The sequence below is a fragment of the Talpa europaea genome, assembly GCF_964194135.1.
Source record: "Talpa europaea genome assembly, chromosome: 11".
Lineage (NCBI taxonomy): Eukaryota > Metazoa > Chordata > Mammalia > Eulipotyphla > Talpidae > Talpa > Talpa europaea.
Genome location: NC_140078.1, coordinates 26,095,437 through 26,109,470, shown reverse-complemented (window position 1 = coordinate 26,109,470; position 14,034 = coordinate 26,095,437). Strand labels below are relative to the sequence as shown.

General features: G+C 38.0%; 1 protein-coding gene across 2 annotated transcripts in view; it reads right to left on the bottom strand.

Moving 5' to 3' along the window:
• Nucleotides 1–14,034, bottom strand: part of PLCB1 (phospholipase C beta 1) — a gene marked incomplete at both ends in the record, with an annotated part of 613,641 nt that overhangs the window by 136,943 nt on the left and 462,664 nt on the right. For both annotated transcript variants that reach the window (XM_084247878.1, XM_084247879.1), the window contains 2 exons: nucleotides 2,224–2,306; nucleotides 12,957–13,114. In XM_084247878.1, the coding sequence (XP_084104004.1) occupies nucleotides 2,224–2,306; nucleotides 12,957–13,114 (241 nt within the window). The remainder of the gene's footprint in view (nucleotides 1–2,223; nucleotides 2,307–12,956; nucleotides 13,115–14,034) is intronic.

Here is a 14,034-nt window from a genome sequence, read left to right as displayed (position 1 = left end):
AACAACTTCCTCCCACAATACAATTCAGTGTCTTAGTATTTTACTACCATTATATTACCTAATGTTTTGGGATAAAAATCATGGCATCCTGGGAAGGTTTTCCTATTTCCTTTTGTTACACTTGTATCATTAATGAGCTTTTAATAGCTAAATCTCTCATTTTTAAAACAGAAGGGGTAGTATTATGTCACTATCATCTTTGCTTTTGTGTACAACGTAGTATTTAGTTTTCATGCCCAGTACTGGCTCTGTGTCTGACTGGCACTGAAGACTGCAAAAAATCCAAAATATCCTGTGATTAAGAGTCACAAGCCACATAAATGTGTACATTTGCAAACACCTGTTTTGGTATGCAAATTGTTTTAATTCTATGTTTTGAAGTTTCACAATGCTTCTGCTTAGGTATAGGGGATGATGTTTGGTTAAACTATTAAATTTGAAGCCAGATTAGCTGGCAAATTACTCACTGCCTTAGACACTCATCTATAAATATAATCACAACCTTTCTTTTTAGGAGCACATAAGTTTGGGGTGAAGGTTACATGAGTTTCTACTTGGAATGCTGCTTGACATAATATATATTCAATGGATATTAGTTCCATCATGTTCATGGTGTGGTGGTGTTAGATACTTCTTTGGCTACCTTATAGGAGAGTTCAGTGTCACAGGAATGACAATAAGAATGGATACAGGGTTTTTCATTTTGTATAATTTATATAGAAACATTTCTTTATGAAAATAAGTATGCTAGATGTCTTTTCTTCAAAAAGGAAATACATCAGCCAATGAGTCTGGAAACTCTATTGTCTGAAAGAAAGGTGTTAACGAATTGTTAGAGCCCAATTACAAAGGGATGAGTAGAGATGAGAATGTTCCTGGGAAGTCATCTACAAAATCAGAGTTGTTGCAGCAAATGAGATATTAAATACAGCAACTAAGAAGTGTTCCTTTTAGTTAGAAGGGAAATAGAAGTGAAATACATTCTTTTCCCTTCAACTGCCCTCATAAATGCTAGAGAAACTATGTGCCAAATGATGACATTATTCATTGGCTGATTGTTTCAGAATGAAGCAGAATCACAAGCTGGTAAATGTAATATGGATTTCCTGAGGGCAAACTAGAATATGGGGTGATTATAAAACTGGTTATTTCCAAATAAGGTGTCTCTCCACGCACACATTAACAAATTGTGACATTTAACTAGTCAGAAATTCCTCAAGCTGAAGCTCAAACTGCTTAAGTTTCAGTGAATTCTTTAAGAATTAATGAACTGATGCATGTGTTGCAAATTAGTTGGACAAAGGGAATCAGTGACCTGGGAAAGACTTTCAAGAGGAAGCAGGGAAAAAAAGGTATTCGTGAGCCAATTTAGGAAAGGTGCTACTGGCTACAGCTGAGAGATCTGGCTTAGATAGTAGAAATGAAAGTGAGGGCTTTACAAATGTTCTTTTGAGGAAATATGGTTACAACCACATGTTCTTCAGATATTAATTCCATGAACTGGGATTTTAGTTTCTTGAATTTTAATTCAATAAAGGGAAGAATCTTTCATTTTGAAGCTCTTTAAATTGAGTAGCTATATCCACGTATTACATATAAATGTGTGCTATTCTAGTAATTTGTGATCAACTGAATATAAAACAGTTAAGCCAAAACTGTCTTTCTGAGTGTCATTCAGTAGTAAGTGCAGGCTATTCAAATAGAAAATGTTTATTACAAATATTAACAAGCAGGGAAACCAATGGGAGGGACAAGTGTTGAGCACAGAGGCTGTGAGTTCTGTGTAAGTGCACAGTGGCAGAATAGAGCTATAGCTCTCCCTCCACACTCCAACCTGCGGGGTACTGGTCATTTTAGTGTGGAAGACTATAAATTCGTGTGCGATGAATGGAACTAATGAAGGAAGATTATTCAACTGACCCACTGCAATAGACACATATTGTGAAAGGAAATGTGTTGTACTGCATCGTGAAAAAGGAATCTTACTAGTTTAAAATTCCTAATATGGCATGAAAATAGTTTCCACAGTCCAATGGATTATTTTAATGTAAATGTAAATGAGATTTAAACAAATGAATTCAATCATATATAGATGAAAATGTGCCATTTGACATATAACATAATTGAAGAACATCATTAATCATACCAAATAATCTTAATCTGATGAACAGTTATTAAATATGCTCTATTTGGGAAAGAGAGTCAGATTTATCAAATACTTACGAATCCACATGGTTTTCAAATGAAAGGAGAATTGGGAAAGGTGAAGTCTTAAACGCACACTCAGCGATTGCTTCTATCACTTCCTAAAAATAACAACAAATGTGTATTCAATGTCAGAATCTTAATGTGCATATTTTTTTCCTTTGGGATTACACCCATTACTATGGTTTTCTTTTTCATTCACAGAATTGTAACACATAATCTTAAATGCCGAGAAGAGGTTATAAAAGCTGCTAGACTCTAAATTTTCTGACTCTAGACTTACTAGCAAGGTAAAAAAACAACAACAAAACATTAGATTTTGGTGAAAGGGGAGGTACAACTATGAAGAGAATGGTTTCTATATATGTTAATTTTACCTACTTATTTTTTCATAATGAAAGAGATCTAATCACATTATAAAAAATTTAAACAAAAAGATAAATAATAAGGTTTACCTATAAATTCATCCTCTGAACCAGGTACTGTTGGCATGTGGTTATATTTACTCTAGTTTGTTTTTCATGAATTTGTGTAAGTTAGTCTTAACTACAGTAAATAGTCTTTTTGTCATCATTGTTAAGAGATACTGTTATCAAGACATAATTCATCCAATTGAAGTGTACAATGAACATTTTATATCGACAGATATGTGCAACCATCATCCCAATCTAGGTAAGGATATTGTTATCACCTCAAAAAAACCCAACATATACCTATTAGTAGTCATACCCCACTGCCCTACCTCTACCTCATTTCATACACCCAACTCTAGGAAGCCATTCATCTACTTTTGGTCTTCATAACTTGCTTAAACCAAACATTTCATTTTAATGCAATCATATAATATATAAATATATGGCCTTTTGTGTCTGGCACCTTTTACTTAGTATGCTTTCAAGGTTCATCCACATTGTAAAATTTATCAGCACTTTATTCTTCAATCTATATTTTCAAAAAAATGTGTATGTCATAAGCTTTATATCTGTATAAAATTCTAGGGAGTAGAAATATCATTATTGATTTAACCATTGTTTTGTTAGACACATTTTAAGAGCTACCTTTGAAATAATTCTTAAAAAAATCATCATTTTCCCCTAATATTTTGAATTATTTTTCAGGAATGAATTCTCAGGGAGGGAACTATTGAATTAAAGAACAAGAATACCTTTACAGTCTCTTGTGTTTTTCTAAACTACTTTTCATCTTAGATTGCTTGGAGTAATATATAAAGGACCAGATTTCAAAGCATATTTACTAGCCCTGAGCATTATTTTTTTAAATGTTTTTCTTATTGACCTGGTCTCAAGTGCAATCTCATTTATTTTTAATTATATCACAGTCAACACTACTGTGGTTTCATATAATCATATTTTGTTTTTCAGTTACATTTATCCTTTTCATATTCTTCTTTCAAGTAGGAATTTCCACTCTTGTTCTTTATGTCTGAATCATTTTAACCATCTTCTCTGCCTTCTAATTTTTTTTTTATTGTGGTAACATTAGTTTCCAGTACTATATATGATTCAGAGGGATAAGAATCACACTCTTCAAGTGTATGTACCACACTACACTATCAACAAGGCACTTCTACCTTCTTAAACAATATGTAGCTTTCTAATATCCAAGCCAGAAAGCTATTTCCCCGATTCTAGGGAATAAATAAGGCTTTCTAATTCTGTACTGCATTTGCATATGTCCTCTAAGAAGGATCTGCCTGCATGGAGCAAACGAAGCACTCTCACTGATTTTTAGAAGTACATTCACAGATTGCCTTTCATACATTATCAGTCTTTTATGATAGTTGATGCTATCAAAAATAAGTGCACTATAAATAGCATGCAACACTAAAATTTTATGTTCTTTATCCAATTTATTTGAGCACAGGCTTTGAATTCAAATAGACTTGTGTTTGCATCCTACTTCTTAGACTCACAAGGTTAGTGACCTTGGAAAAATCACTTACTGCTGTGTGCTTTGACTTACTGACCCATAAAGTAAGGGTGATAAATCTCATTCCACAAGGTCTGTTGGGAGGAGGAAGTGAAAGAAAGCAAAGGACCTGGTTCATGTTGGGCATATATTCTCAAATCAACTAAAGTTACTTACAGTGCTGGCCCTTCCCTCTGCATTCACCCTAACTTTTCCCTCTCTGTCTTACTTTACAAATCGGAGCTACTGTTAGTATGAACATGTATTATGTTCTAGAAACATCTCTTATCCTATAAACATTCCACAGGGAAAATACTATCTACCATTTTACAGATTATACAGTGATATTAAGTGTTTGTTCAAGGTCACTGAGAAGAGAATCCAAGAAACCTCAGGAAGCTTTGCCTGACTCTAGAGTTTATCCTCTTAATCACTGCAGTAAGACTCATGCAGCGAAAGACCCTAACCATCTAAGATCAAAAGTATCGAGAATAGACGTTATAAGGAAGTGGGTGTTAAGTGCAGGAAAATAAGGGCTAGATTTTATTTCAAAAACGTGGCCCTTTGGGTCTACTTAGGGCCAGTGAAATGTGTGTGGAAATGACATGTGCTGCTGAGCAAAGGCTTTAAGACCATGTTCTGCCATTCTTCTTTCCCTCCAGCTTGGGGCCCAGAGGTATTCCAGATTGGAATTGTTCTTTCTATATGAATCATAGAAATATCAATGAAAGTAACAGCCAACATCTAACCTTAGTGATGTTGAGTGATTCTAAATGATCAAGGTACTGGGGTTTCTTGTTATAATAGCAAAACTTAGCAAAGGTTGACTAATAGTCTTTTAACTGCTTTCCCAGCCTCTATATCTGTCCCTTGTCTGACACAGGACAACCAGAGAGAGTGTTTCTGAACATCAGTCAGATGACTTCATTCTTTGAGGGGGAACCTTTCTATAACTTTCCATTTCACAGAGTAAAATCCAAGTCTTCTATTAGGTCTAATACCTGCTCTCCCCTCCCCCCCCTGCCCCCAATTCATTTCTGTTTGCTGTTCACCATTCTCTCCTTAAATCAGTCCTCTGACCTTCTTACTTTTCCTTGACTATATCCAGAATGATCTTATCTCTTTGTTCATTTCTTTCATTTCTTTGTTACTTCTGTCAGGACATTCTTATCTGAAAGCAAGTCTTACATCCTTAATTTTAGGGGGTGGTGATCCATACTCAAATACCACATTAACCAAGGTCCCTGCTGTACTACTTTTCAGAAAATAGCACAAATTTAAGCCCACTTTTTCTTCAATACTGATTTATGTCAGCTTAAAGGGCATATCTGCACATGCCATACAGTGCATTTATTTTAGTTAATTGCTCTCCACTAAACTGTAAGGTTGTTGACGGTAAGTCCTCTGGTTTTCTCTACTGTTCTGTCCCTAAAGTAGTTTGGGAAATGCTAAGGCTAAAATGCATTCTAAATGCTCACTATTTTCAAATGAATGAATGAACTCTTAAAAAATTCTTAATGGCAGAGAAACAAATTTTATCTACTTGTCTTCAGTTTATTCTTCTACTGATTCTTTCAGAGGTCAGCACATTTTTTCCATAGAGTCAGACAGTAAGCATTTTAGGCGGGTCATATGGTTTCTATCACAACCACTCAGCTCTGCCTTTGTAGCCCCAAAGCAACCACAGAAAATATGTAAACCAGTAGGTGTGACTATATTTCAACAAAACTTGATTTATAAAAATGGATGATAGGCTGCATTTGATCCCCAGATGATAGTTTGGTAAACCCTGAACTAGACTGATCATTGGTTTAGACAAGTTTAGAATTTGATTGTAACCAAAGGTAAGTATAATTTTGTGTGACTGAAATTTGAATGTTGATTTTATACTCAATGGCCCCTATTCCTTAACATTAACACCTTCATGGCAGAAATTTCCAATCAAGTTTAAGTCTTATATTTAAAAAAAATCTTTTAGAAAAAGTCTTTCAGATGTAAATACGAATAGAGGTATAATTAATCTTGACAGCTTTTCTGAGACTGGTTATTATCTTTGGCTATTTGAGAGGTTTCCCAGTTGCCTTTAATAATGAAGTGGGGTTATAGACACGATCCATTAGCATTTGGGTGAGTCAGGCCTGAAATTCAGGAAGCACCTGTCCCTCTCCTTAGAATGTGAGTATTTGCCCCAGGCTAAGGGTCTGTCTTTTTTTTTTACTGCTGTCAGTAAAATGGGAATGTTTTTGTTGGCCTGCTCTCAGTTGTTAAGACCTTGTGTTCTCTCTGTCTTTCTAGTTCCCTGAGTCTATTCTCTCTTCCCACAGTGGGCTCAGATGTCGGTGTGGCCTAACCTGCAGAGAGGCCCAGCCGTTCCTAATCCTTCCTATCTGTGTATCCTACTCCTCCCCTGTTCTTGCTTCTGGATTTACACTTCTAGGCTTGTTCATTTGACCTAGGGCCCAGGTTTGCAATGGAGCCTCCAGTTCACCAGTCATACCTATCTCAGCTTTCACTGGGCTTCTAACCACGGTCTGCACTGTGTTTAATTTGCCATATAAGCTTGGCTTCTGGCCTCTTCCTGCAGGTGAAGTGGATGCCAGGGGATGTGTGTGGAGGGCAACCATAGCTTGCCTTAATTCAGTGTTGCACCTTTACCCCGACTTAGTAAGAACTTACATATACATGGTGTAGGATAAGGAAAAATGTCAGGCTTTTCTGCCCTCCCGCCATCAGGATAGATGATGGATCCTTGTGGTTCTGAATGCATGCCTGATGGTGGACACCTGGAATAAGGTGTGGGCATAGGTAGATGGGGTTCAGCTGGGCTAAGACTGTGCTTTTTAAGGGCTACGTCACGGGGATGCCAATAGAAGCCGAAGCAGAAGCTGAGAGAAGGTCAGAGAGCCCATAAGAATGAAGACCTGATGGGGGCTGGGAGGCCTGCCAGCCTCCCAGCCCCTCAGCCCCTCAGTACTCCTGCCTGCCGTGTACCTGGTAATCCCAATAAAAATCTGCAACACCACTGAGGAATCTGACTCCTCCTTTACCCGGTCTGCTGGATCCTAGAAAACCTGCACCGTGTCCATTCCTGCCTTTACACATGGCCACAACTATTTTTTTATAGAAAGAAAACTAAAGTGTGACTTTCAGAAGTTTCAATTATGTCAGTCATAATTAGATCACTGAATGCTTACAACTAGTAAGTAAGCACTATTATCACCTCCAGTTTGCTCAAAAGAAAGAGGCTTGAGATGGTGAGGGAGCTTCTCCAAGTTCTTGTAGCCAGTAAGTAGGATAGTTAGTATGGGAACCCTCCCAGTTGATTGCAGAATTATAGTCTTAATTTATAGTTCTCTTCTTCACTCTTCCATCTGTCCATCTCTTCGCATCTCTACCATAACTTTTGCCACGAGCTGAGAAACCTTTCTGAACCCCTAACACCAAAGAAAACATTTACAGCATTTCATCTACTAGTTTTAATTGGGAGTGCCTGAAAACTCCAGAGCTTCCATGTGGGACTCCTGTTCTTTCATGCTTTTGGAATATGTTGCAAGGTGCACAAGATGGTTCAGGTTGGGAAAACTGATACAGGTTTTAAGTTTTGTTCTTGCATATAAGCTTGCATTAGTGGATGGTGAATGTAAAAGTACATTACTGCTTGATTGCTCCTTTTAAGCCAAAACTGTTTTTCAGAGACTTGTAACACTGGATTCAATAATCTATAAACCATATGGCTCAATTACTAACCTCCAGTGGGAAAAATTGCCCTTGAAATCCTTTATCTTTGACAGACGACAGCAGGGTGTATTTGGATATCCATTTGCTGGGAGCATTTATGCAGCAGTGAAATTGCATCCTAAATTATTATTATTTCTCCCAGAGAATGAAGCTTTATTTCCAGAAATGCTCGATTTAACAACATACTCAAATTTAATATATTTTCATCATATATTTTGATCATATTACCCAGTTTTCCATTTTGTAACAACTGCTGCTTACAAAAGACCTGCCTGAAGGGAGAAAAGAAGCACAGTTTGGGGGATGGGGTGGGCAGGTGGGCATTCCCCATCCAGAATGGGGAAGCAATACATTGAGGGGAAGCAGAGACTGTGAAGACTAAGCGATGAATTACTAAGTCATCACGATTAGAAAGATTAAGGCAATGAAGATATAGGAGATAAATAATAATAAACTCAGAGCACAAAATAAAAAGTTCTCCATAAAGAGACTGAATTACAGCATGTCTCCCTTTGCAGACCACAACCTTTTACTTTTACCCATAGAATAAATAGGCAGTAAATGCCAATAGGAATTTTCACTGTGGGGATATATTTTAAAATGTATTTCAAGATACATAGACTGAGAGCAGATAAACTATGTGACATAAAAATGATGAACTTCTGTCATGAGTTTATTTTACTGTTGGAACATGTGCTGTGGTTATAGAATATAGTTTAACTCTACCATGAAGTTTTGTTCCAAATAAACAGGGTGGCCAAAAGTGGCAAAATTTTGCCTATCAATGTATTATATGTGGGATTTCACATGGGAAAAAGGAGAAAAATTCACTTAATCTGATGAACAGAGGCAAGACAAACTAAAAATGAAGGTTATGCTATAATTTGTCAATTTGCTTAGGGCTAGGGAAATTCATTCCCAAAACATTTATGGAATACCTACTGCACGCCAAATTCTATTGAAAGTGTTTGAGACAGATCAAGAAACAAAGTGTCCTGTCTCTCTGGAGCTTACACACTAATGGAAGGAGACCGTCAGCAAACAAGGATGTAATAATTAAGAAAATTAAGCTGAGTAGTAGAAGTTGACTGCCATGTGGTAAATACAAAAAAGCAAGTTATGAGGGGACTGATTATAGCAGGGAGGAAGAGGGCATAAGGTTTGGTAATAATATTAAAAACAGCAATCTCAGTAGGCCTTATTGAAAAGGACCTTTGAAAAAGATTTCAAGGAGGTGAGGGTGAACCATGCAAACACAAAGGAGAAAAGTATTCCAGGCAGACTCTGAAGTGAGACCTACCTAGGATGGTAAAGGAACAGCAAGAAGATCAGAGAAGTGGTAGCCAAATGAGTGAGGGGGGAAGTCCTAAGAAATGGAGTAAAGGACTTGTCCCTTATTTATCTTCCTAACGTTTCTTACAAAGTCTCTGTATGCTGGTTTCTGGAAAAGCAGTCCACAAGCTGACAGACATTCATAGCATGGCTGGAACCTGGCTGAAGTAAGGGAGGTATCTAAACACAATATTTCTTTATTTCTTTATTTCTTTATTTATTTTTTAAATAGAGGCTTTTTTTTTTAATTTATTTGTTTGTTTGTTTTGTTTATACATGCACTGGGTACAGTCAGAAGCGCGGGAAGGTGAGAGAATTCACCAGAGCCAGAGCGGGGAGCAGAGCAGGCAGAAGGACTGAAGTACACTGCTGAGGGGAGCAGCGGGCGGCAGGAGAGGTCTGCGCGCCATGTAGGACCCTCCTTGGGTGGCCGGGGAGCAGCCGGGGATCGAACAGGCACCACAGAGGCCTCGGGCAGCTTCGCAACCCAGCGCTCAACCGCTGTGCCACCAGGGAGGCCCTAAACACAATATTTAAAGAGACAATCAGGCCCAGGTGCCAACTCTGGTACTTAGAGTGAGTATCTCCTAAAATTTCGTGTGTGAAGTACCTCACTTGTCTTACCTTAGTCCTGCTCCTGCTTCAGAGACTGTCTGCTTTGTATACGTGCTCACAAAACAGGCTGGAATTTCTCTTCTCCAGTCAGTCCTTTCTTTCCCCCCACATCTGGCATCTCTGCTAGAACTATCTATGCTGTGCGTGGGCGCACACGCGCACACACACGACCAGGAGGCAAAGCTGGACAATGATGAGTTTCCTGCTATCTGTGGTGACCCTCCCCCTTCTTCCTCCAACTCCCCCTAATCCCCTCCTCCTACTTTTCTTTCCTCCCTCCTTCCCAACCCCCTCAGCTACAGCAGGCAGAGAGAAGAAGCAGTAGTTTGGGCTAGATTTAGTCCTTTAGTCTCTAAATCTGTCAGTGAGTATGTGGATGTGGTTGAGAGACCATGCTTTCCGGCAACCAGGAATAGCTCTGCTATCGGCCCGTGACTCTGGGATCACAGATGTGACTGAAGAAGCTCTCATACAGTCCAGTGCACAGGAGAGCCACTCTGAGCTGGCTTGATGACTGAAGCCAAGAAGCCAACACTCCACATAAAATACATTTGTCTTAGAATGTGCCTGGTGTTTATTTAGCTCCCCACCTCCTTCCAACCCACTCTTAAGAAACTCAAAGAACCTTAAGGGGACAGGAGTGGGGAGGCTCCTGACAATGGGTCATAGCACAAGAGCAACAGTCCTTAGCACAATAACAGTATATCCATCAAGATGTGCTGTCTCCCTTTCCAGAATCATCTCTGTCCATTAACAAACAGATTAGTCTAAATTTCTCACCCCACAGCAGGGTGATCTGCTTTTCTACTTGTTCTTAAAGACCCTACCAGGTTAGGGTTGGTATCTTAGCTCACAAAGAACAAAGGTAGGAGCAGAGAATGGGTGACAAGGGAAATGAAACAACTTGATTTTCCATTAATGAAAAACAAAAGACCTTAAGAGTGCTCAATTTTAGCAGCAGATACAACTTTTAAAGGTTTTTCATCAGAATTGAAGCCCACCCATACTAATTTTTATTGCAAAATTCAATGAATGGTGCAATTTTTCTTTTATTAGTGTATGGTAGCCTAAACTTAAGAATTTATGAAAAGTCTAATTCCCTAGAAATAACATAGTAATCATATTTTAAGGTGCTAATGATATTACTTTTGAACACATTACTACTGTCAAATATAGTATCTTTGATCAGGAAATCCATTTCTCTAAACTGAAACCTGACTGACCCTTGAAAATCTTGCTTCTTTTTTGCTGCTGTCTCAAGTGGTAGCTGTTTACTTTCTCACATTCCAAGTGCCCCAGGGCTGAAAGCTGGAGGTTGGGATTATTATTTGCTCCTAATGCTACTTCTGGAGCTTCTCAATCTTTTTATTTAAAAACAAAACAAAAGCCAGTTCTCTTGAGGCAGCCAGAGGAGATTTTCCCCCTTCCTGGCTTCTGCCATCTACTGAGCTCCCCCTTAATCAGCATAGAATGACAAGTGACTCACAGTATTCTTCATTCAAAACTTTGTCACTAGTCTTGGTGACCTTACTATCTAACGCATCTGTTATTCTGGGCTCTCAGCATTCTGACCTCCCCAATTTCAATGGCCTAGTTCACACTCCACCCCAACTACCCATATACATGGATTGTTTTTTTGGTTGTTCAGCATACGGGTTGGGAATTCAGAGCTAGTTCAGTTTGTTCACCCGATAACCCAAGTAATAGTGCTCATGCCATAGGACCTGTGCTCAGTATCCTCTGGCTGTTTTCAAATGATTCGTTCCAAAGAGTAAGGAATCTGAGTCAGCCAAGAGAACATATCCACTGATGCCCACGTATCCCTTTCTGGACCACTCTCTGGTACCTTGGGCCACAGATTTTCCCCATATGGTCCCAAGCTCCTAGAGATGGCTCTTTGCAGGGGTGTGAGCAGACCTTGTATATTTGGGATTGAATAGTCACATGCATGAATATGAGGCCTTTTACAAGAGAAATGGGAGATGACCAAATATATTCTCATTCCTGATTAATTAGGATAGTTGATGCTTCTTTATCAAAGTACAAATTAGTCCTGTCTCATAGCTTGGACTTATTAAGATACAGAATGATAGGGTTATTAATACTTATTTATAGCATCCAATCAATAGCAAAACCCTACTTCCTTGAACCTCACCTAACTCACCTAATACTAACCCAGATCCTCTAAGTCCTCTTTAACACACTTTTTCTGAAACAGCATAGTTCCCTATGACATCTGTACTCCCAGACCTAACTTTGCATATATGTGTTTTTCTAGAAGTTTTTGACTGACAGGTAAGTGCCAAAGCCTATATATAATAGCCAATATTTTATTCTATCATCACAGAATGTTACATCATGTAACAACTTAATAGTAGTATTAATATCATCATCAGTTCATATCATCATCTTCATTTTCTTCTTCATCATCAAGGAAGTAAATAAGCTAGAGATACAGGCAATTATATGGGTGCTTCTCCTAAATAAGGTGAAGTTTGAAAAAAACAAACAACCAACCAAGACATAAAATAATGGATACCACAGTGTGAATCCATTTATAGCAAGTTAAAAAATTGTTAGAACTACATTGTTTCAGGCTGTGCAGCCCTGTAGTGCAGCAATAAAACTAGCAAAGTCACCATCACTGGAATGTTCAGGAAAGTGGTCATCTCTGGGGATAAGGAGGTCATTCTGATGGGAATGGGTACATGGGGCATTTTGGGGTATTTGTAAATTTTTTATTTCTTGATATCATAGTAACATTATATTATGTGGTAGTTACAGGGTGCACACTTTATATCCATTAGTTAAATTGTAAAATAAATTGTAAATATTCTTTATTATGTATATTTCACAATGATAAATTATAAGGAAAAAAAAAGAACTAGTGCTAAGTAGGCAACTAAATTGAGATTTCCCTCTATAAGGGAATTTCCTTGGATTATATTTAGCATGGATCAACTGACCTGATGCCATTATTCATGTATAAACTGCTAAACTTTAGCCTCTGAAATTGCAAAGATGATTAATGGGCTAAGGACTTAACTGTAGCCACTAGGACTTTCTACCTTACAGGCTTTACCCAAAGGGGTAAGGTCTCCCCAATAGCCTCTCTTAGCAATATTCATCTACTCTACCTTGAAGGATATTTCAGTTGTCATGGTGAACCCATGGGTGATGACAGGCTCCTCTTCTGCAGTCCGGCCCTTCCAGCAGTCCAACTCCACACAGCGACAACCAGACAGGAGCACTTGGCGATACATCTCAACAGACGAGTTTCCAGCCAGCTGGCCAGCTGTAAAATACCAAAATATAACTTTCAGAATCCCATAAAGCAAGGAATACATTGGTGGATTCCTAAAAATGTTCTTTGACAACAGAAAAACAAAGAGTTTAAGAACTTGAGCAGTTTTCAGCCTTCCAATGAACTAGAAGGTAGTGGCAAAATCCCAATTGTAATGGTGGTTCCTGACCAATGATTTGGGGGAAGAGAGGATAAAAGGAGGGCATTGTGACAATCACAATAACTCATTTATTAACTATTTACCAGGAAGTGAATTATAGTTCTCTGGACTTTACATGTATTCCATGTATTTTATTTTTTCCCTCAAATATCATTAATTTGTCAATTGTTTACATAGCTATCTAATTCTGGGAGTATAACATCACACCTCCATATGATCACACGCTTCACTCACCCTCCACCAAAGCTCAGCACCACTACCCCATCACAGTCCCTTTCCAGACTCTTGTCACTTCCTTACCATCCCCTCTGTAACCACTATAGTTTTCACAGAGTCTAAGTATTTTATTGTGCTTTGTTAGTTTGTTTTCTTTGTTTATTCATATTCCACAAATGAGGGAAGCCATTCAGTAACTGTCTTTCATTGTCTGACTTATTTCACTTAGCGTAATCACCTCAAGATTCATTCATTTTATCACAATAGACACTATTTCATCTTTTTAAAGTAGTATTCCTTCAAGTATATATGCTACAAATTCTTTATCTATTCATCTGTCTATGGACACTGACATGTCTTTGTCAAAGATTAACTGTCCATATTCGTGTGGGTTTATTTCTGGATTGTCTGTTCTACTCCATTGGTCTGTGTTTTTGTTTTTGTTCCAGTATCACGTTGTTTTGATTATTCTCACTTTGTTTGAAGTCTGAGAGTAGGATTTTTTTTTTTAATTATTTTTTTAAAGATTTATTTA